This window comes from Lytechinus pictus, chromosome 14, assembly GCF_037042905.1.
Source record: "Lytechinus pictus isolate F3 Inbred chromosome 14, Lp3.0, whole genome shotgun sequence".
Lineage (NCBI taxonomy): Eukaryota > Metazoa > Echinodermata > Echinoidea > Temnopleuroida > Toxopneustidae > Lytechinus > Lytechinus pictus.
In genome coordinates, this window is record NC_087258.1 from 23,532,258 (window position 1) to 23,553,871 (window position 21,614).

The window sequence follows — 21,614 nt, forward strand, 5'->3', positions numbered from 1 at the left end:
TTCCATATTCTGAAAATGCACCCCTTAACAAGTATTGGTGGGTGAAAGTCCCTAGTCTAACAAGTATTGGAAACAAAACCGTACCCCTAAACAATTACAGATATCTTGTTATGTCATTGACATGATCATGGACGTCGGCTTTTACCTTTTCTTACATTTGGTTTAGTATCGCCCCATCACCTCCCACACCTCGCTAAAATCGGACCCTAAACACGTACATGTAGTGTTTGGGCAAAAAGTACATCCTTTATAGGAGCATTTTAGTCTTTTTATACCCTCGCAAATTTGACTTTTAAAGTTCTTCTGCTCCCACCAAGCTAGTTACATTGTTGTTGAATGTAGGAAACAGTTTTGCTCTTCAAATTAACAAAGTGTTTATTCAACCTCGTATTGGCCACACAGGGCCTCGATATTATTCTTGGTTTTCTTTTTTCAACAACCTCCCTGAGTACACACAGAGCACGTGCATTTAATTTGCATGTGAATGGCCTGCTGAGAAGCATGGCAAGTGATATTGGTTCGGCCTGGCTTGCACTCTTCCTCCACTTGGCTCCGAACATTGTCCTCTAGTTAGCCTCTTGACAAGGCCTCGGCTCATGACATATTCCTTGTCAAGTAGGGGCTGAGAAAAGGCTACTTTAGTATTTTAATTTTATCTATATTCCAGGAATACGACAAGTAATAACAAATTCAGTTCTGCCAAAACATGTACTTTGAAAACAATTTTCAATGCAATATTTAAAAATGTGATATCAGAATACAAAGAAAATGAACATCGATAGAGAAGAAAACAGCTACATTTATGGCTGGGGATTATCAGAAGAAGTAAAGATTCTGTAAAGACTTTCCTCATTAGCTGGTGATAAAAAGAGACGACAAGATCTGGGTGGATGTGTGATGGAGATGAGCGTCCATTCAAGGTATACCTCCATTCAACGGGCCTTTCACAATTAGTCTCTTTTCAGTCTTTTTTAAACGTCTGATCAATATAGGCCTAGATGTTTACATCATCAGACATTGGGCCTTGTGTAAAGGCTATCCTCTCATGGACAACAACAAGGGGAGCATCTGAACGACCTCATTTACTTGCATTTCTGATTGAGTGGCAGTCAAGTCTGTCTCCGTCCTCGATGTTATGTTCCATTCATGTATTGTGCGCGTTGCTACACCGCTTCATGCTCTGTGTTAATTGTTCCTTTGTGTTTTTGTTTAGGTCTCTGATTCGGTGAGGTTTTGGCGCTAAGTTCACGACCATCTGCCTGTTGTGATGGTGGTATGCGATTGATAAACCAACGATCTCCACTGTGGCTGCACGTCCATGAAAAGAAGAAGGTAAACACAACATCTTTATTTCATATATATTTTTTAATTTGATGGTTTATTCAATTCATTGGTTTCTTAAATAATTCTGAACCAGATGACCATTGTATGCATGAAATATATCATGTGCACTTTGTTTGTAGAAATCTGCTCTGAGGCAATGGTTTGAAATAATGGTTTTTTAAGGGTGATGTTTGATGATAATAATGATGATGATGATGATGATGATGATATAGACATAAAGGATGATGATGATGATGATAAGGGTTGATGTTTGATGATTGATGATGATGATGATGATGATATAAAGGATGATGATGATGATGATAAGGGTTGATGTTTGATGATTGATGATGATGATGATATAAAGGATGATGATGATGATGATGATAAGGGTTGATGTTTGATGATTGATGATGATGATGATATAAAGGATGATGATGATGATAAGGGTTGATGTTTGATGATTTATGATGATGATGATGATATAAAGGATGATGATGATGATAAGGGTTGATGTTTGATGATGATGATGATGATATAAAGGATGATGATGATGATAAGGGTTGATGTTTGATGATTGATGATAATGATGATGATGATATAAAGGATGATGATGATGATAAGGGTTGATGTTTGATGATGATGATGATGATGATGATATAAAGGATGATGATGGTGATAAGGGTTGATGTTTGATGATTGATGATGATGATGATGATGATGATATAAAGGATGATGATGATGATGATATAAAGGATGATGATAAGGGGCGATGTTTGATGATTGATGATGATGATTGATTGATTGATTGATTGATTGCTTTCTTTTATTTCTGCATTTAATGCATCAAATATAAGTAGATCTATACAAAGTACATGTATAACAAAATAATGATATTGTTGATAAAGGGTGGTGTTTGATGATGATGATGGTGGTGATAGTTGTGGTGATGAGATGATGATGATGATTGAGGATAAAGGGTGATACATGCATTCAATGATTATGGATAATAATGATTATGATGATGGTGATGAGCTTATGACGAAGATGATTGATGATGACGATGATGATGAATATGATGATGATGATGATGATGATCAATGATGATGATCAATGATGATGATCAATGAGGATGATGATGGTGGTGATGGTGGTGGTGGTTCTGCTGGTGAGGAGGAGGATAATGATGATTAATTCCAGTTCTTTTTTCAAATAATTTTTTATGTACAGTATGTTTATTAGATTACATTGGGACCTAATATCTATATACATGTACATTGTAGTTGTCCAGTTTACACAAGACAATTTTAGATTTTCAGTTTAATTTTATTTTCACTTATTCTGGATATTGAATTGTACAATTTTCAATTCTTCTGAATCACTTAGCAGGGAAGAAAATTCACTGCATTTGGGCTGTAAACTTTTCCACATTATCAATTAAAGTGGTCTTCGAAACTAATGGCTATTTATTCCTTTCAACCCTCCCCTTGTGAGAGCAGGGTTACATGGGGGTTGGGATGAGTATGGGGTGACCCTCCCACTCCCAGCGCTTATCGCATACATTCGTAATTCCGAAGCTTCTTTATTCCGAAGGTTTGGTTATTCCGAAGGTTCGTATTTCCGAAGGTTCGTAATTCCGAAGGTTCGTTAGTCCGAAAACGAAATGAGGTTCGTAATTCCGAAGGTTCGTTAGTCCGAAAACGAAGTGAGGTTCGTAATTCCGAAGGTTCGTTAATCCGAAAAAGAAATGAGGTTCATAATTCTGAAGGTTCGTTAGTCCGAAAACTAAATGATTAACTAACCTTATTTCGTTTTCGGACTAAGGAACCTTCGGAACAACGAACCTTATTCCGTTTTCGGATTAACGAACCTTCGGAACAACGAACCTCATTCCGTTTTCGGATTAACGAACCTTCGGAACATCAAACCTTATTTCGTTTTCGGATTATCGAACCTTCGGAATAACGCCACAAATGTTCGGATTAACGAACCCTTTTACGTTTTCGGATTAACGAACATCGAGGTATAGGCAATTTGCGTGTTTCGGAATTACGAACCTTCGGAATTAAGAACCTTCGGAATTACGAAGTGTAACCACTCCCAGTGTCTTTTCAAAAGTAAACAAATAGGAGGGGGAAAAGGACGAAAGGTAAAAAAGAAGAATAATCGTAAATAGAAATCTGGGTCATGTATAAACCCACCAGGGCTGTTATTCAATTGAGGCAAAAAGTCACAATTGTCTAGGACCGTCCCTGCCCCCCCCCCCCCCCATCAAAAACCTCTTTCGCTCTCCCTCACAAATGATGAACTAGGCACAATTTGCCTTATAATGCATTATGCATGTAGGCCTGTTATTGCAAAGCTTTCGCTTGAACAAGCTGTACATGTAGGCCTACATTTAAATTTCAGTCTTACAGTGTGTGTGTCCCGGGGGGGGGGGGGGCACTTACATTGACGAGTGGATACCATGCGCGACCAAAAAAACACGTAAATAGGATTTCTTTTTCAAGATAGGGCACGTTACGTACGTAACGTAATATAAAGGGTGTCAAAAACACTAAAATGATTTTAAAAGGGTATCTATTTTCGCTAGGAAAGCTACGTTTTTAGGGTCAAATTTGCGAAGGTGTAAAAAAATTAAGACTAAAATGTTTTATAAAGGATGTACATTTTGCCCGAAGAGTCAACACTATACGTGTTTAGAGTATGATTTGCGCGAGATGTGGGAGGTGGTACTAAACCGCTGTACTTGTTTAGGGGGTCAATTCAGGGAATACTTGCCAAGAGTATCGTTTTGTTTCCAATACTTGTTAAAGGGTATGGTTTCACACGCCAATACTTGTTAAGGGGTGCATTTTCAGAATATTGAAAATACGTGTTTAGGGTGCTTTTCGAGACCCCATGGTCGCTCATGGTATCCACTCGTCAATGAAAGTGGAACCCTCCAGGAGTTTAGACTCCACCCATTTCCATTCACCATAAATGCAAATGCCCAAAGTGCATTATATTCAGTTTTTCTTGTTGATTTGTGTGTCTAGTATTAAATATGTCCTAGGATGAGAGTCTAATCTCTGGGATGATCTTGTCCTAAGCTTCTCAGGTCAAACATAGACTTCCTCTGAGGTCATGCACAGCGGATTAGATGATAAGGACACCTAAAGATAAGACCAGCGAGATAACAGATCTCCATGTGACTCATTTGTTTTGAACTGGTTTTCATACATATTATTCAGGTTAAGTTTTTCTTTTTTGCATATTTTTATGAGAGGTGTGTTATTGATAATCACATGTCTGGTCCCATGCCCTGCTACGGCTCATAAATCAAGTGGATCGATGTTTGTTTTGCAGTCAGACTGTCTTGACTTTTTGTTTTGATGCCAGTGTACACACAGGGTATCCAAGGGCATTGGGTCAGGTATCTCATTCCTATTGTGTTTCGGAAGCATCCAAGTCCATGCATCTACTATAAAACATGTGTTAAACTTTGAGAAAGTTGTGTTTCAATGTGTATTTTGCTCTTGAGATACTTCCTACTGTGCTTGGACATGCTGTTTCCGATTAATTCTTTGATTTGCGGGTGACTTTTGAGCTCAGTGGGGTCATCTTATATTTCCTGTCACAACCCTCTCAGGGTCTTGTGAACCTTTTGGTAGAGTTTCCTGAATGGACCTACACAGTCAGAGCTGAAAACAAGTTCCAGGTTTATGGATGTGCACCAGTTTGATACATGTATTTTGGCTCTTAATCATACTGTATAATACCGATCAACTGTTTAAGAGCATAATTTCTAAAGGGAATTAAAGGAGGCCATGTGTATCAAGATAATTGCCAATGAACCAACGATAGCCCTATAAGGATTCGTCAAGTGTACATTGTATTTGCTCATTTGACACATGAAGTCATGTGACCCTTGTATCACTCTGCTGTGCATATAAACCTTAATTTTTCAAAGAGCAACATTTCAAACTTCACATGGGATTCTACCAGGGAAGACGGAAGTTTGTTGATTAACAAGTCAGCAGGACCAGCAGGATCAATCAATGCTTCTATTGCGGTGACAGCAGCCATCCAGAACAGACTCCAGTCAGCTGCCCTTGTGGATAACCAAAACTGACTAATTCGTCATTGATTTCTATATATATGTATTCTTTGTTTTATCTTGTCCTTCATTGATCCATTCTTATTGAGAGTTATGGATTAATGGGTAATACCTGATCTATATCGGCGTGACTGTCTTCCTTCAAGGCCAGTATCTGGAGTACCACGTGATTCTCTAAAATTGGTATCCCGTTTGTAATCAGCTTTTTGGAATTATTTTGAACTTACTCATGCGTTAGCAGCATTGAATATTGGTGACTTGTTTGCCCCGATTTACTTCTACGCTATGGATGAGAGTATATTGTATGAAAGTATTAAAATAGAGGACTGATTATTTTGCATTCTCTTTGAAGGACGTGGTGAATGGGAATGTATGTATTATAGTATGGTACTCTACATGTACCTGTTGAATTCGGAATCATTTAATTCATATAGGCTTGTGCGAGGACTAACTGGTTCCAGGAAGCAACAGATTTAAGAGCATAATATGGTTTAAAATTATATATATTTATTCACGTACTCAAAGTGGGGTATGTATATTTTACAACTACATGTAGCCAGGGAACAAGCATGACTAGGCAAGCAAGCATTTCAAATCCTCGTGAATTATCAATCTTTTTATGATACCGAGCTGAATTGGCTTTTCACCTTTAATGACTATCCTTTTTCATAATACATGTACCTTTCATCAGAATTTGTCCGATCATAATTTTTTTACATTGACCCGTAATAAACTCAAATTGTACAACAAATAACTTGCAATAAAAGACACATGTCCTTCCTTGAATACAATACCTTTCATCAGAATTCATCCCATCATAAAGTTTTACAGATACCCGAAATTTCATATTTGTAAACACAAGTATAACAAATAATTTCAATAAAAGACACATGTCCGATAATCCTTTTGATACCCTTGATCAGAGTTCATTCCATCATAAATTTACCTTTCATAAGAATTCATCCCATCATAGATTTTAATAAATATCAAAAGTACAACAAATAATTTGTTATAAACACCACATTCTTTGTATCGTGTAGGCGTAATTTGTCAACTATAAAAAGCGATCTCTGTTGGGGAGCGCTTGAAGAGACTGTACAATTGAAATGCAAGCCATCACCTGAAAGATTTATGGTGATCTGTTGCCCATTGTGACTTCTGCCTTTGGTGTGATATGATATATTTACAAAACTATTCATGGATTTGATGTATGATATATCCATGGTAGGAGTGAGGATTATCTTGTGAACATCTGAAAGGATCAAAGAGATCATGCCAGTAAGAATTGATGCTGAAGTGTTCTCCAGAGCTGTGTATTCATCATTTTGTGATTGAACGAGCGATCGGACTCATCGGAGTTGGACAAAAAGGGAATAGATTGGACCTCTAAATGGCTGCATACAGAAGATTTAGGTGAATTAGTGCACACCTCAGTACATTCTTAAGTTGAGGCTTGTTATGTTGTTGAATTTGTATCTGAGATGTTGGCTGAGCTCAGGGAGTTTCTGTAGAAAATTGCTTTTGCTGCAAAAATAAAATAAAAAATTGCTTTTGCTTCTTGCTTGCTATGGGTCTGCAAAAGGATATTATAAACATACTAGTAGTTTATGATGGCCTCAAAAAGAAACTGGAATCAACTACCTCTGAAGAATTGACTCTTCCCCCCCCCCCCAAAAAAAAAAGAGCTTCTACTTGACTTGAATGCTGAAATAAGAAGATCATTCATTTGTTAGTTTGATATGCTGTACAGTGTATGAAATGTATGAAACCAGTGAATTACATGTTCATGTATTGCGATCGTGGACTCTATGGTGAGATTTACGATGAAACTACATGTATCTGCCTAGTAGTCCCTTCTGATAACATGTATTTTCTCATTTATTTTCTCAATTTCACAATAGCCTTCTATTTTTGTTTGACAGGAATCGCACGATGGAGCTGGGGCCGCTGCAAGTCAACACCTCCGGCACCGCACGGGGAGGAGTGTCCTGCGGAGGGTCATCAGCTGGGGGTCAACGCCCCAGTTCAGCCTTAGGACTGATGACCTCGCCCTCCCCTTTGAGCCCCTCCGCCCCCTCCCAGTGTCTCAGCCCCACCAGTAGCGGCAGCTCCGGCAGCAGCAGCGGGGGGCAGTCCTCCGGCGTTTACATTATCCACCATGCCCAGCGTCACACCAACGACTCCTTCCTTGCCATGGACAAGATGCGGCAACAGGGGGCGCTGTGCGATATCGTCCTCAAGGTTGCGGATAATGAGATCAGAGCTCATAGGCTGGTCCTTGCTTCATGTAGTGCCTATTTCCATGCAATGTTTACAAGTAAGTCAATGCTATCATCTTTAATTTAATCTTTCATTTCATCATTAAACGGGAATGAAACAATTGGAACATGTGGACTTGTTTTGAAAGAGAAAAATCAAAGAATAAGAACAAAGAAAATTTGAGAAAAATCAGACAAATAATGACAAAGTTATGAGCATTTGAATATTGCAATCACTAATGCTATAGAGATCCTCCCATTGGCAATGCGACAAAGATGTGTGATGTCACTTGTAAACAACTTTCCCTTTGGTGGACTATAAAATACCCCCAAAATGTCTCTCTTTGCTCTTTCTCATGGTGATACAAACTCTTTATCCATAATGTTTTCTTTGAAAATTATATTACATGTACATGTACATGTACATGCCCTCCTATAGAAAGAATACATGATCTACTGATAGATGTGATAAAAGAGGCAGTTTAAGTGAAATACAAAAGTACTGGGAAAGTTGTTCACAAGTGACATCACACATCTTTGTCGCATTGCCAGTTGGAGGATCTCCATAGCATTAGTGATCGCAATATTCAAATGCTCATAACTTTCCCACTATTTGTCAGATTTTTTTTCAAACTTTCGTTGATCTGTTTCTTTGACTTTTCTGTTTTCACACAAGCTATCTTGATCCAAAGGTTTAATTTTCCTTCAAGAATATTTGGTCCTTGTGAAATTTCATACCTCCATCCATTAATCCAAAAACTCCTTGAATAGTTTGATATACCCTTGTATATAAACACAATGGCCCGTATTCTGATAGCAGGTTTAACTTAAACTCAGGTTTAAAGTTGTGGTTTAAGTATGGATAGCCAATTGTTACATTAATCACTAGCAGTAGAGATATCATACTTCAGCTCATTTGGCTCTCAAATCATTCATAATTGTCTAGGAAGTATAAATCGATGATTGTCTTCACAATCGATGAATCAGGAAAGAGCACAGTAAACATAAGAAACATACAACTTAATAAAAATTTTGACACTTTTGGCTTCCCATAATTTTAGCACAGAGTTAGACCATGGTCTAAGTTAAACCTGACTTCAGAATACGGGCCAATATATTCATGAAACTAATGACACCATCACTTTGAAAATGCTGCATGTATGTACTTATTTGAAAATAAGATAGGTAAACAAACTTGCATAGTACATGTGTTTTCAGAATTTTCAAGAAAATGGTGTTTGAACAGAGGCTCTGTAGTGTACAATGGTTTCAAAGTTAGAATATGAATAAAGATTTCATTTTATTTGGAAATGCTAACCTTGTATGAGTGCACTAGTGATTTTTTTTTTTTTTTAAATATTTGATTGCATCAACGTTTAATATTCATCATGTATGTGTTTTTTATGACAGGTGATATGTCAGAATCCCATAGGTCAGAGGTCACACTCCATGAGATTGACCCCGAAGCTGTCAATCAGCTAGTCTCCTTTGCATACACTGCCGAGATCATGATTGGAGAGAGTAATGTCCAGGTAACCTAGATTCCTCTTTTTATACTCCCGTCCTAGACGGGACATACATGTATTATGGTATCAAGCTCGATGTCCATCCGTCCGTACATTAACTTTTCCTTGTAAACGCAATAACTTCAGTTTGACTTAACCTAGGCTCATATAATTTGGTGTGTATGAAACGAGCAAAGATCCCAGCAATTCTATTCATTTTGAGGTCAGAAGGTCAAAGGTGAAGTCGCCACCTTCCACTTTTCTTGCTTGACCAATAACTCAATTTTTTCGCGTTAATTCGCGGGGGTATTATGTGCTCGCCTTAGCGACACTCTTGTTTTCTTTGTTTTAGTTTGCTTTATAGGCCTTATGTTGCCATCATAAGATGACGATAAATGATGATGAGAATGACACTTTTTCGCTTTTAAGAAGGGATAGCAAAAGTAACATGGTCAAGTTTTTATCTTTCTTAGAACTTAGTGGCATAGTAGATCGGAGGTGTAAGGGGAGCATTTCATCATCATATTTGTCCGACAAGTTGGATTTGACAACCTTCCTTGAATTTGGTTGGCCAAGAAGAACTTGGTCACAGTTGAAAAAAAGGACTTGTGAGATAATGAAAAAAAAGGACTTGTGAGATAAAAGATCAGACAAGTCCTTTCAGTAAATGCTCCCCTTATGTTTTATCTGACAAAGGCTGTTTTATCCCACGGTTACCATATTATTACCATAATATTTCCATTTTCACTCATATTGTATGAATTATATGACCTTAAACTTTGTATCCTTCTATACTTCCACCGAAAATGCCCTAATTCACGCAGGCCAGTTGGCCGTGATCATATAGTATAATTATTGCAGCACAGGTGATTGGTTTGCATGGGGTACATGAATTATATGAAAGATGGCATGACACATCCCAAAGCAACCGTATTATATTATAAAATCTTCATCTAGTAAAATAATTTGTAAAATCTTGTTACCAATATTCATTGAATCTAGATCAGGGTTTAAATGTCTTATTTCAATATCTTAATTTGATCAACTATTGTATGTGTATTGTATGTATCAATCATTTTTGTAAATTGTACGCAATTCAGCCGTAACGCTGCTATGTGCAATGTTTTTTATACCGAAATAAATAAATAAATAGATAAATAGATAGATATTAAAGAAATGTGCTCCTCAGCGAATGACAATCAAAAAGAGTTGTCAGATCTGACAACTTGTCCAACAACAAATGTTGATCAAACTCACTTTAGACCCCCAATATGTGGGAAATTCCTGAAATGATAAAGTGTACTACAATCGAGTCTTGATCAGTTCCTGAAGTCATGAAAGAAATGAGAATAAACGTGGTCAGGCTTTATAATAATAGGGTCCATTTTTGTGACATAAAAAAACTAAGAAACTGCGTCTAATTTAAACTTGGCAAATATTCTCCAATGGTCACTTCAGCTAAAAATGTGTGTCCCACCAAGGTTTACTTATTAAACATCAGGATGTATTTCAATGTCGGACCTGACAGTCTATTGCCAATGATGAATGCGATGTCCAAGTTGGTAAAAAATTTGATTTCAACTACAGCAAATCCAGAAAAGATTTCCAGATCAAACATGAATTTCTATGGTTGGAGACCTTCCTGGAATAATCTTCACTGTGAAATAGAATAGGTGCTTCGCACATGTATGAATGTTGACAATTAAACATCTTGTCATTTTTGGACCCAACCTGATGGAATTACCCATATATACATGTAGGTTGATTGTTTAAGTGAATAGCACCATACATGTAATTTCTTGCTGGTTGTATTACATGCACCATAAATATTATGTTTTTTTTTTCTGAATAGGCTCTACTCCCAGCGGCCAGCCTACTTCAGATGGAGAGCGTCCGAGATGCTTGCTGTAAGTTCCTGGTCGGTCAGCTTGACCCGTCAAACTGTTTAGGAATCCGAAGGTTTGCGGACACCCATGGTTGCTATGATCTCGAGCAGTCATCCAGACAGTATGCTCTCTTTAACTTCTGCCATGTGGTCAATACAGAGGAATTCCTACAGCTGCCACAACAGGAGGTATGAGGGTGCATATAATACATTATATTGCATGATTTGGAGTTGAATATAGCACATTATAGACCTGCATTTACTGAGGATTCTTGAGTGTGTTTATATGGCTTAAGGACATGGTAAGGTGTAATTTACAAATGAAATTCTATGTCTATGAATGCACATTTTATGGTAAATTTAACAGTGTTATGCATGCCCTACATGTTATATAGAAGCAGATGTTTTGGATTCACCCTACTCTTTCACTTAGGTATATATTAGTGGCACTACCCATTATGATAGTGCTTCACTTTTGTAAAAGTATTTTTCTTACATTTCCTTATTCCAATTCAACGAATAAAAAGGAACATGAAAAAATACATACAAGAATTAAGGTAGACATGTTTAATACATAAAAATTAACCAAATTTTACCCCCCCCCAAAAAAAAAAAAAATATATATATATACTGTACATGTATGTCCCAAAATAGATGTTTAAAAGATAAAAACAAGATTACTGCTTGATCATCAAAGCTAAAATCTACTCTGCTCTTCTTTTATTAAAGTTTTATCTTTTCTTTTAATTCCACTGTACAGGTTGAGCAGATGGTGTCTAGCGAGCAATTGAATGTTACGTCAGAAGAAGAAGTATTCAGTGCTGTTATACAGTGGCTTCAATTCAATGAAGAAGAAAGGAAAGACTCAGTCAGTCAGGTAAAAATCAATGGAAAATCTAAGGAATAGTCCCACCCCCTTCTTGGTTTGTGATAACCTATAACCCTTTAATTTATCCTTGGGTTTTTCTTTTCCTGAATTGTGTTTTGCTTGTCAAATTTTGTCTGATGATGTTTGCATATTTTTGATAGCAAAACATGACTAATTAATGGAGCTGAAAAGAATTGCCAAAGAAATTTGACAGAGTTTTCTGTCAGGACTCTGGAAATTCTGGATCCGCCACTAGAGTGCCCCAAGTCATTTATTTGGCGTTTCACCTCCCAGGTGAGGTGAAAGGGTATCTGGGCTCTGTCTTACAAAGAATTACGATTGATCCAATCAATCGTAACGCTATGGAAATCATTTTCTACAGCAAATGTGCAAAATTTCCTTTGTAAACGAAGGAGAACACACCAAACTGTCAAGAAATCAATGAATATATGGATATAGATTTTCTGTATTATGCCTGTTTGATTTTCTCTGTTGATTCAAATCAACATTTTTCTTGGGTGGAATTCTTGGTTTATTTCCAATTCGTCTAATGCCAATTCGTCCGATTGCCAACTCGTCTACTATCACTTGGTCTACCATCAGTTCGTCCACTCACCACATGGTCTACTTTCATTTAGTCTAATGCCATTCCGTTTGATAACCAGTCGGTCCAATAGCCATTTAGTCCATATTTGGACTAATTGGACTAAGTGTTAAATTGTGCAAAATAAATGAAAATGAAATGGATATTAGACCAATTGGTTATGAGACAAAAATGGTCATAGACGAAATGGTGAATGGACGAAGTGATGTTTGGACCAAATGGTTGTTAGACGAAATGTTGATGGACGGAATGGCATTAGACTAAATGAAAGTAGACCATGTGGTGAGTGGACGAGTTAGCAATAGACGAATTGGCAGTTTATCGAATTCTTGACCCTTCATGTGGTAATAATGAAAGCTTTTGGTAATGTCCGTTTCTATCTTCTCACCTCTAGCTGTTACGATGCGTCAGGTTACCTCTCCTGAACCGAGATTTCCTCGTCACACAAGTTGAGGCACATCCTGTTGTTCAGCAGTGTAACGGATGCAAAGATCTCCTAATAGAGGCCATGAAGTATCATCTATTACCAGAACAAAGATCAACTCTCCAGTCCCCCAGGACGAGGTTACGACAGAATCCTTCTCAAGTGCCAGTACTATTTGCAGTAGGTCAGTATGGTTTTGTTCTTTAGGTAATTTGTGTTATATCCGTCATAATAATAAGCTGGTTAAGTGATTGGTCTCACCCCCATCATGTGACCAAATACATTCCATCCAATTTCATGGAATTGGGCGAAATTGCCATGAATCCTTTCATCTGACATCATGAGCTGAGAATTGTACCCAAGTCATAAATTTCCCTCATTTACTATTAAAGGTCAAGTCCACCCCAGGAAAACATTGATTTTAATAAATAGAGAAAAATCAAACTAGCATATCGCTGAAAATTTCATCAAAATCGGATGTAAAATAAGAAAGTTATGAATTTTTAAAGTTTCGCTTATTTTTCACAAAACAGTGATATGCATAACTCAGTGACATGCAAATGAGAGAGTCAATGATGTCCCTCACTCACTGTTTCTTTTGTTTTTTATTGTTTGAATTATACAATATTTCATTTTTTACAGATTTGACAAAAAGGACCGACTTGACTGAACCATATAGTATCAAACAATGCTAATTTCATACATGTATGTTCACGGAGGAAATAATCGTCGTTTCACTTGACAATGAGGAGAAAATTAAAATATTTCATTCAATAGAATACATAAGAAATAGTGAGTGGATGACGTCATTAGTTTCCTCATTTGCATACCGACCAGGATGTGCATATAACTGTTTTGTGAAATTAAACATAACTTTAAAATGTCATAACTTTCTTATTTTACATCCGATTTTGATGGAATTTTCAGTGTTATGCTTGTTCGATATTTATCTTTTTATTCAAATCAACATTTTGTTGGGGTGGAATTGTCCTTTAAAGAAAGTCATTCCACAGAGTTGCTTCCTTTTGTCATTGGGCCGCAGAAACTATTACAAAGTATTTATGTAGCAATCCACTAGTCGACGTGCACTGCGAAAAGTTCCTATTAGCATCTATGTGTAACCTCGTTATAATTTTTCTCCATCACTCTCCCAGGTGGAGGCAGCCTATTTGCAATACATAATGAATGCGAATGCTACGACCCTCTCCTCAACTCATGGAGACCCATGCCCACGATGAACGCTCGTCGAGCCAGGCTTGGAGCTGCAGCCATCGGCAAGATCATATACGCCATAGGAGGGTATGTTTATATGCATGTCATGAGATGATTGGATGCTCTGTGGGTGCCAGCTAACTCGGCACTTAAAGGGGAATCCAACCCAAATAAAAACTTGTTTTTAAAGGAGAAAGACAAATCAGACAATTTGATAGGTGAAAGTTTGAACAATATCGGGCAAACAATAAGAAATTTATGAATTTTTAAAAAATTGTTTGTAAAAATTGGTAATCACTATACCCATGGAGACTTCAAATTGGCCGCATATGTGATGTCATAGTAATGTTAGGCAAGGACTACTCTTCCATGTACTCTATACATTAAATGGTTAAAATGTCTTTTTTTTCCCAAAAGTTATACTTCAAATTATATTTTTCTTTCGTGAGGACACAAAACAATATACTACCTGGATTATATTTAGATTACTGCCCCAGGGGAATGGGTACTTAGGAGAAAAACACAAATACCTGATAATTAAGGACAGGTACATGGCCTACGGGAAAGTTGTCTTTGCCCCTTATCATAATTTACTTACCCAGTTGCCAATTTGAAATCTACATAGTCTTAGGGATCTCAATTTTAAAGCAGCCATAGCTTTATTATCACTTGTCCGATTTCTTTCAAATTTACCCAATTCTGTTTTCTTTATTTTTCTATCTACCAACACAACATTTAATGACCAACGCTGGGTTCCCCTTTAAGTCTACCTCTCCCTGTCAAAAAATTAGGTGCCGAGTTGTCCAGTGGGTTTAAACCGATCTTGGATCGGTCAGGGTTGAGGTTAGGTTGAGGATCACTGATTTGTATACTAACAGTTAGTTTACAGATCAGTGGTTCGGGTTTACGATGGACAACTCAGCACTTAATTTGTCAAGTTGACTCGGACCCTCTGAGGAATATAGTGGGGACAATATTCATTTTGATTGTTGAAGAAAATGGGTTGGAGTTAGGTTTAGGATCACTTATTTGTATACTAACAGTTCGTTTACAGATCAGTGGTTCGGGTTTACGATGGACAACTCGGCACCTAATTTGTCAAGTTGATTCGGACCCTCTGAGGAATATACTGGGGACAATATTCCTTTTGATCGTTGAAGAAAATGTATAAGCATATGAAGAAAATTGATGATCTACGAAGGAAGAATCTCTTGCCTCCTGTATTTTGAACAACTTCCCTCCAACTGTCCGAAACATCTCCTCTCTTTCCCGCTTCAAAAAGCATCTTAGAACACACCTGTATATAAACTATAAACCTTGTTTTATGCCATTACAGCACTTTGTGTCTTCTGGAAAAAGTGCTATATAAATCCAATCATCATTATTATTATCATTATCATTATTATCATTATTATCATTATCATTATTATTATTATTATTATTATTATTATTATTATTCTATATTATTCCATTCAGCTATGATGGCTCACATGACCTGGCTTCAGTAGAGTGCTTCAACACCCAAACACACTCCTGGTTCGAGCTTGCCCCACTTGGCACCAAGCGCAGCTCTTTAGGTGTGGCCGTACTGAATGGTCTTATCTACGCTGTAGGTGGGTACGATGGTGCGTCTTGCCTGAACAGCGCAGAACGATTCGATCCTCTGACCAACTCCTGGACGTCGATAACGCCCATGTCAGCCAGGAGGAGATATGTCAAGGTCGCTGCTTTGGGTAAGTCATTAGGTAAAGGCATGTACTTGCAGCAAACAATTCATGAGAAAGTCTTTGAAACTTTAAAATATCATGATTAATTGTCACCTTAGTATTAAAGATCTAGATTTGGTTCATTGACATAAGCTTAACTTTGTGAAATCAGGAAATCTTAATGAATGTTACTGTTAGAAAGGAATTTGAATTGACTATTAAAATGGTTAAATTTTCGTGAGAATTTTGACAGCTTGCAACATCTTGAAGAATCTCATGTTGATTTAAGCATGCTGTGTGTCTGTGAAGATGTGGAATCCCGTCTTACCTTTCAATACTTCAAATCCCCTAATTTTTACTACAATTCAAGATGAAAAATTCTTGCAGATACATGTACTTTATCTAAGATAAAAATAAATGACATAATATTTCACATGCTTTTATTGCCCCCAGACTATAGAAATATGAGTCCTTAATATCTCTTTGTTACCGGTATATCAAATTAAATAATATTTCAGTTAAGAGAATATCGTTTGTGTGGAAATAAGTCACAAGGAGTTCTACCGGTAAATCAGCACTGCTTGATATATTTTGCATCATAATTGCACTACATTATTATACGCTGAGTGCAATTATTGCATTTATTTCACAGACCAAACATAAAAATATTGCTGCAAATCTATAGAATATGACCCACAGTTATAGTCATTTGAGGCTGAAATTAGCTCTGATTATCAAGAGTAGAAAAATAGGAGATTACTGTTTTTAACAGGAAATATATATCATCTTTCCTTGCTCAGGTGGATGCTTGTATGCAGTAGGGGGTTATGATGGTTCCACCCACCTCTCGAGCATCGAGAAGTACGACCCACGGACAAACACCTGGACCTCCATCCCAAACATGATCAACCGACGAGTCAGTATGGGCGTGGCCGTCATAGCCAACCAGCTCTTCGTCGTCGGGGGTAGCGACGGGGCCATGTGCCTGAGCAGTGCGGAGAGCTTCAATCCGGAGATAAACCTGTGGGAACCGCTGCCCTCTATGTCGATCCGAAGGTTAGTTGAAATCTATTTTGGTATCTCTGACTTTAAGCAGAAACGAATGGGGTCAAGTATACCATTACTGCTAAGACAATTCTCTGCCATTTATTACCTGAATTGAACCAACTTGATACACTTGCAGCCTATCATGTAGAATGCAAGAACAATGTCAGATTTATTCATTTATTTTGTCGTGAAGTTGTTGAAAACTGTAGATTGGGAGCCAAATCTGCCCTACCATCCCCCACTGGTCTTTTTGGGTTAAAGCCAAAATTATGTGTATGGTCATGGCATGGAAAATCACAGAAGTGGGAGGGATAAGAAGAAAAGGGGCGAAATGTGAGTTCCTCTTCCCCCTAAGTTTTTTTTATGACTCTCTTTCACTACAAAGGATCCCATACAATTTCCTATTATGTTAATATGATTCGGTACACATTTTATAGTTTGGCTTGAACAGAAATATGAGGAAAAAAACCTATGCACAGAAAAAAGGGAGATATATTATTCTTTCTTTGTTTTTATGTTTTTTTAGGAGTACCCATGATGCAATAGCTCTTGATGGCCAGCTCTACGTTGTTGGGGGTAACGATGGAAGTAGTAGTCTGAATAGCGCAGAACGTTATGACCCCAAGACACATCGCTGGACGACGATATCTGGTATGTCAACGAGACGTAGTAGTGTGGGAGTAACGGTTGCTGACATCGTCGCATCGAGGGCGTCACACAATAGCGTCGCCGAGCAACAGTTATAGCCTCGTGACCAAGAACATGAACTGAACATTCTTAAAACACGGCAGTCTGACTAGCATGTTTAATGTTATTTATTTGAAGCAATGTATTGTGGGATCAACAGCTGTAAGTATGTGTTTGCTATGTGTGCTCTATTACAAAGTGATATGCCATGTGGCTTATTTGTGTCATGTGACTCCGAATACGTGTCATGTGACTCCGAATACATGTCATGTGACTCTGCATACATATCATGTGACTCTGAATTCATACCATGTGACTCTGAATTTATGTCAAGTGTCTATGGCTTTGTCATGTGACCCCAAGTACATGTCATGTTACTCTGGGTTTATATGATATGACTCTGAATTTATGTCATGTGACTCAGAATTTGTCATGTGACTGAAATTTATGTCAAGTGATTCCTTACTGTGTACCATGTTACTTGCAAGATTCATTTTCATGATGTTATTTATTTTATCTTGTGGCTGCTTATGAAACAACGCATCTTTGAGTCAAAATCTAAAATTCCTTGTCTTGTGACACTCTGGTGTTGTTTATTGACACAATTTGTATTTTGATGACACAAATGTGGTTGAATATGGGATTTTGTGGAGTTGATTTTTGAAAGATCAAGTACTTCTGTGTTTGTTATATTTGCTATGCAGGAGATTAAGAAACAGTATTAAATAATGAGTGAAATGTGAAAGATTATGAGAATCAGGGACTTAAATGGGTTTGGAGGACAAAGCAAATTGGATGGCCTTTTTTGTTCATTCTTTCTCCCTATTCTCACATATTTTCTTGTTTTAATTATTTATAAATTGCAGGCAAAAATTTTCAGGCAACATTTCCTGTGCGTCAGGGGTGTTTGAGTTTTAGATCATTTAAGATTTTTTTTGTTGCTTTTCATTTTCAGCTTTAAGCTCATTTTAGCTTTCCTTTATTCAGAAGTATGGGAGCTCTTTCAATTTCACCTTTTTTTTCAACACTTTATCTTTTTTTAACACACTTCAGCTTTTTTTCAGTTTTTGTCTCGCCTGCGTAGCAGAGCGAGACTATAGGCGCCGCTTTTCCGACGGCGGCGGCGGCGTCAACATCAAATCTTAACCTAAGGTTAAGTTTTTGAAATGACATCATAACTTAAAAAGTATATAGACCTAGTTCATGAAACTTGGACATAAGGTTAATCAAGTATTACTGAACATCCTGCCTGAGTTTCAGGTCACATGACCAAGGTCAAAGGTCATTTAGGGTCAATGAACTTAGACCATGTTGGGAAAATTATTTTCAAAATCTAAACCAAAGGTTAAGTTTTTGAAATGACATCATAACTTAGAAAGTATATGGACCTAGTTCATGAAACTTGGGCATAAGGTTAATCAAGTATTAGTAAACATCCTGCTCGAGTTTCAGGTCACGTGACCAAGGTCAAAGGTCATTTAGGGTCAATGAACTTTGGTCAAGTTGGGGGTATTTGTTGAATTACTATCATAACTTTGAAAATATATGGATCTAGTCCATGAAACTTGGACATAAGGTTAATCAAGTATCACTGAACATCCTGTACGAGTTTCAGGTCACATGACCATGGTCAAAGGTCATTAAAGGTCAATGAACTTTGGCCGTGTTGGGGGTATTTGTTGAATTACCATCCTAACTCTGAAAGTTTATAGATCTAGTTCATAAAACTTGGGATATAAGAGTAATCAAGCATCACTGAACATCCCCTGTGAGTTTCAGGTCACAAAACCAAGTCAAAGGTCAGTTAAGGTCAATAAACTTAGGCCATGTTTGGGTAATTGTTGAAGTGCCATCATAACTTTGAAAGTTTATGGATAGAGTGAATGAAATGTGGACATGGGTGTAGTTGACAGTCTTAAGTCTCTGTTCAAATGTCATTTATGGTCAATGAACGTGGTATTATGTCATTATATGAATGATGTTTTTGTGAATGATTATTTTATAGTAGTTTTCAAAGTTAGCACTGCTGCTATATTAAATTGCGTAATGCAGGCGAGACTGCCAGAGGCGTTCCACTTGTTTTTATTTGTGATCACTTAAACCCTGTATGTATTGTGAAAACATCTAGCTCAGTGATTAGATACAGTGCAAGTATATTAATTGTGCAAGAAATGGCATTTCACGTTATAGAGTATGCTTTATTTTTATATTTTGTTTGATATTATTGCATCAGTGTGACCTGTAGGCTTCTTGGGAAGTATTTTGCAATGAATTTTCAATATCAAATTGATCACAGTGCAGGAAATGCTACCAACTGTAGTCCCACCTACTCTTCTTTGTGTCGGTAGTCCTGCAATGCTATGTCAGTACCTCTTATTTTGTCTTGTCATCCTCATCATCATCAACTAAATAGAGGAAATTTATTACTCCTTTTGTTTGTGTATTTTTTTTTTGGTAGGCAGTTGATTTGATAGCAACTCTTTCCCGAGATGGTGGCATGCCTAACTTTTTTTTTCATATGAAAGGTGAACATTATGCAAGAGATAAGAAAGTTGGAAAGTGATAAGATCCACTATTTGAAGCCGAGCCAAAAGTTTTCACAGTTTAGAATTCAGAAATAATGTTATGAAAGGTCTATCTTTATTTTGATTGCTTTTAGCATCCCAGCAAAAAGGAAAGGTTCAGTAGTGACCTTGTGGGAGAATTGGCACTCTGGATATCTCATAATTGCCAGCTGAAACGGCACTTGGTTAAAAAATCAGACTGATATTACAGATTTCAAACACAGGTGACATTTATTTGATCAAATATGATCTGAAAATGGGGAAAATATCAAATACAGAAAAACATTTGAGTGTCTTGCATACATGGAAATAATGTTTGAGAAGCCCCCCCCCCTCCCATACGCACATGCACAATACTATATTGAGATTTCCATTTCCAGGTTTCAGTCTGCCATTTAATAAAAATAAAAATGTCCATCATGGCCCTAGTCATAGAGTATTATATTGGAATTTTTTTTCCACCTTTCTTTATAATCAGAAGTTGTTTTCAGATTCAATATTCATTTTCCAGTTTATTTTTCAGTTTATGTATATTCATGTTTTACCTTTCATAAAGGTAGAACTGCTTTTATATTTTAGTATTCTTTAACTATAATTGTTCTGTACCACATGTCACTGTCATAAGAAGAGATATTTGTAAGTAAAGGGTATGTTGCAATAATAGTATTTTTTGTGGTGATAGACGCTTCAATACTACATGTATATTAAAGCTATTTACTGTTGATCATAAATATTTCTTGTTTAAACAATGTCCCAAAATAATCCAAAGATCTTGACACCACTCGATTGCCTTAAATTATTTCTTTCTTTCATTTTATTTGTTTGTTCAAGTCTTATTAAGTACATGTATGCATGAAAAGTACTTGCTTAGAGGACAAGTCCACCCCAACAAAATGTTAATTTGAATAAAAAGAGAAAAATCCAACAAACAGCACTGAAAATTTCATCAAAATCGGATGTAAAATAAGAAAGTTATGACATTTTAAAGTTTCACTTAATTTCACAAAACAGTTAAATGCACATCCTGGTTGGTATGCAAATGAGGGGACTGATGACATCATCCACTCACTATTTCTTTTGTATTTTATTATATGTAATATGAAATATTCTAATTTTCTCCTAATTGTCAAGTGAAACAACGATTAATTCCTCCCTGAACATGTGGAATTAGCATTGTTTAATCCTATATGGTTCAGTAAAGTTGGTCCTTATTGTCAAATCTGTAAAAAATGAAATATTGTATAATTCAAACAATAAAAAACAAAAGAAATAGTGAGTGAGGGACATAATTTGTCTGTCTCATTTGCATGTCACTGTTTTGTGAACAATAAGTGAAACTTAAAAAACTGTCATAACTTTCTTAATTTACATCCGATTTTGATGAAATTTTCAGCATTATGCTTGTCTGATTTTTCTCTATTGCTTCAAATCA

At 36.8% G+C, this 21,614-nt stretch overlaps 1 protein-coding gene across 2 annotated transcripts; it reads left to right on the plus strand.

The window, feature by feature from the left end:
• The first annotated feature begins 1,091 nt into the window (after positions 1-1,091).
• LOC135156616 (kelch-like protein 17) lies at positions 1,092-20,632 on the plus strand. 2 transcript variants are annotated; one of them, XM_064109340.1, is made up of 10 exons: positions 1,092-1,332; positions 7,345-7,739; positions 9,091-9,212; positions 11,038-11,259; positions 11,831-11,947; positions 12,937-13,150; positions 14,121-14,265; positions 15,655-15,911; positions 16,685-16,940; positions 17,458-20,632. In XM_064109340.1, the coding sequence occupies exons 1-10, from the start codon at positions 1,319-1,321 to the stop codon at positions 17,675-17,677; spliced, it is 1,962 nt and encodes a 653-aa protein (XP_063965410.1). In that variant the 5' UTR covers positions 1,092-1,318; the 3' UTR covers positions 17,678-20,632. The 2 variants fall into 2 exon arrangements, with proteins under 2 accessions (XP_063965410.1, XP_063965409.1); XM_064109339.1 differs by lacking the exon at positions 1,092-1,332 and adding an exon at positions 4,708-6,835.
• Positions 20,633-21,614: the final 982 nt, after the last annotated feature.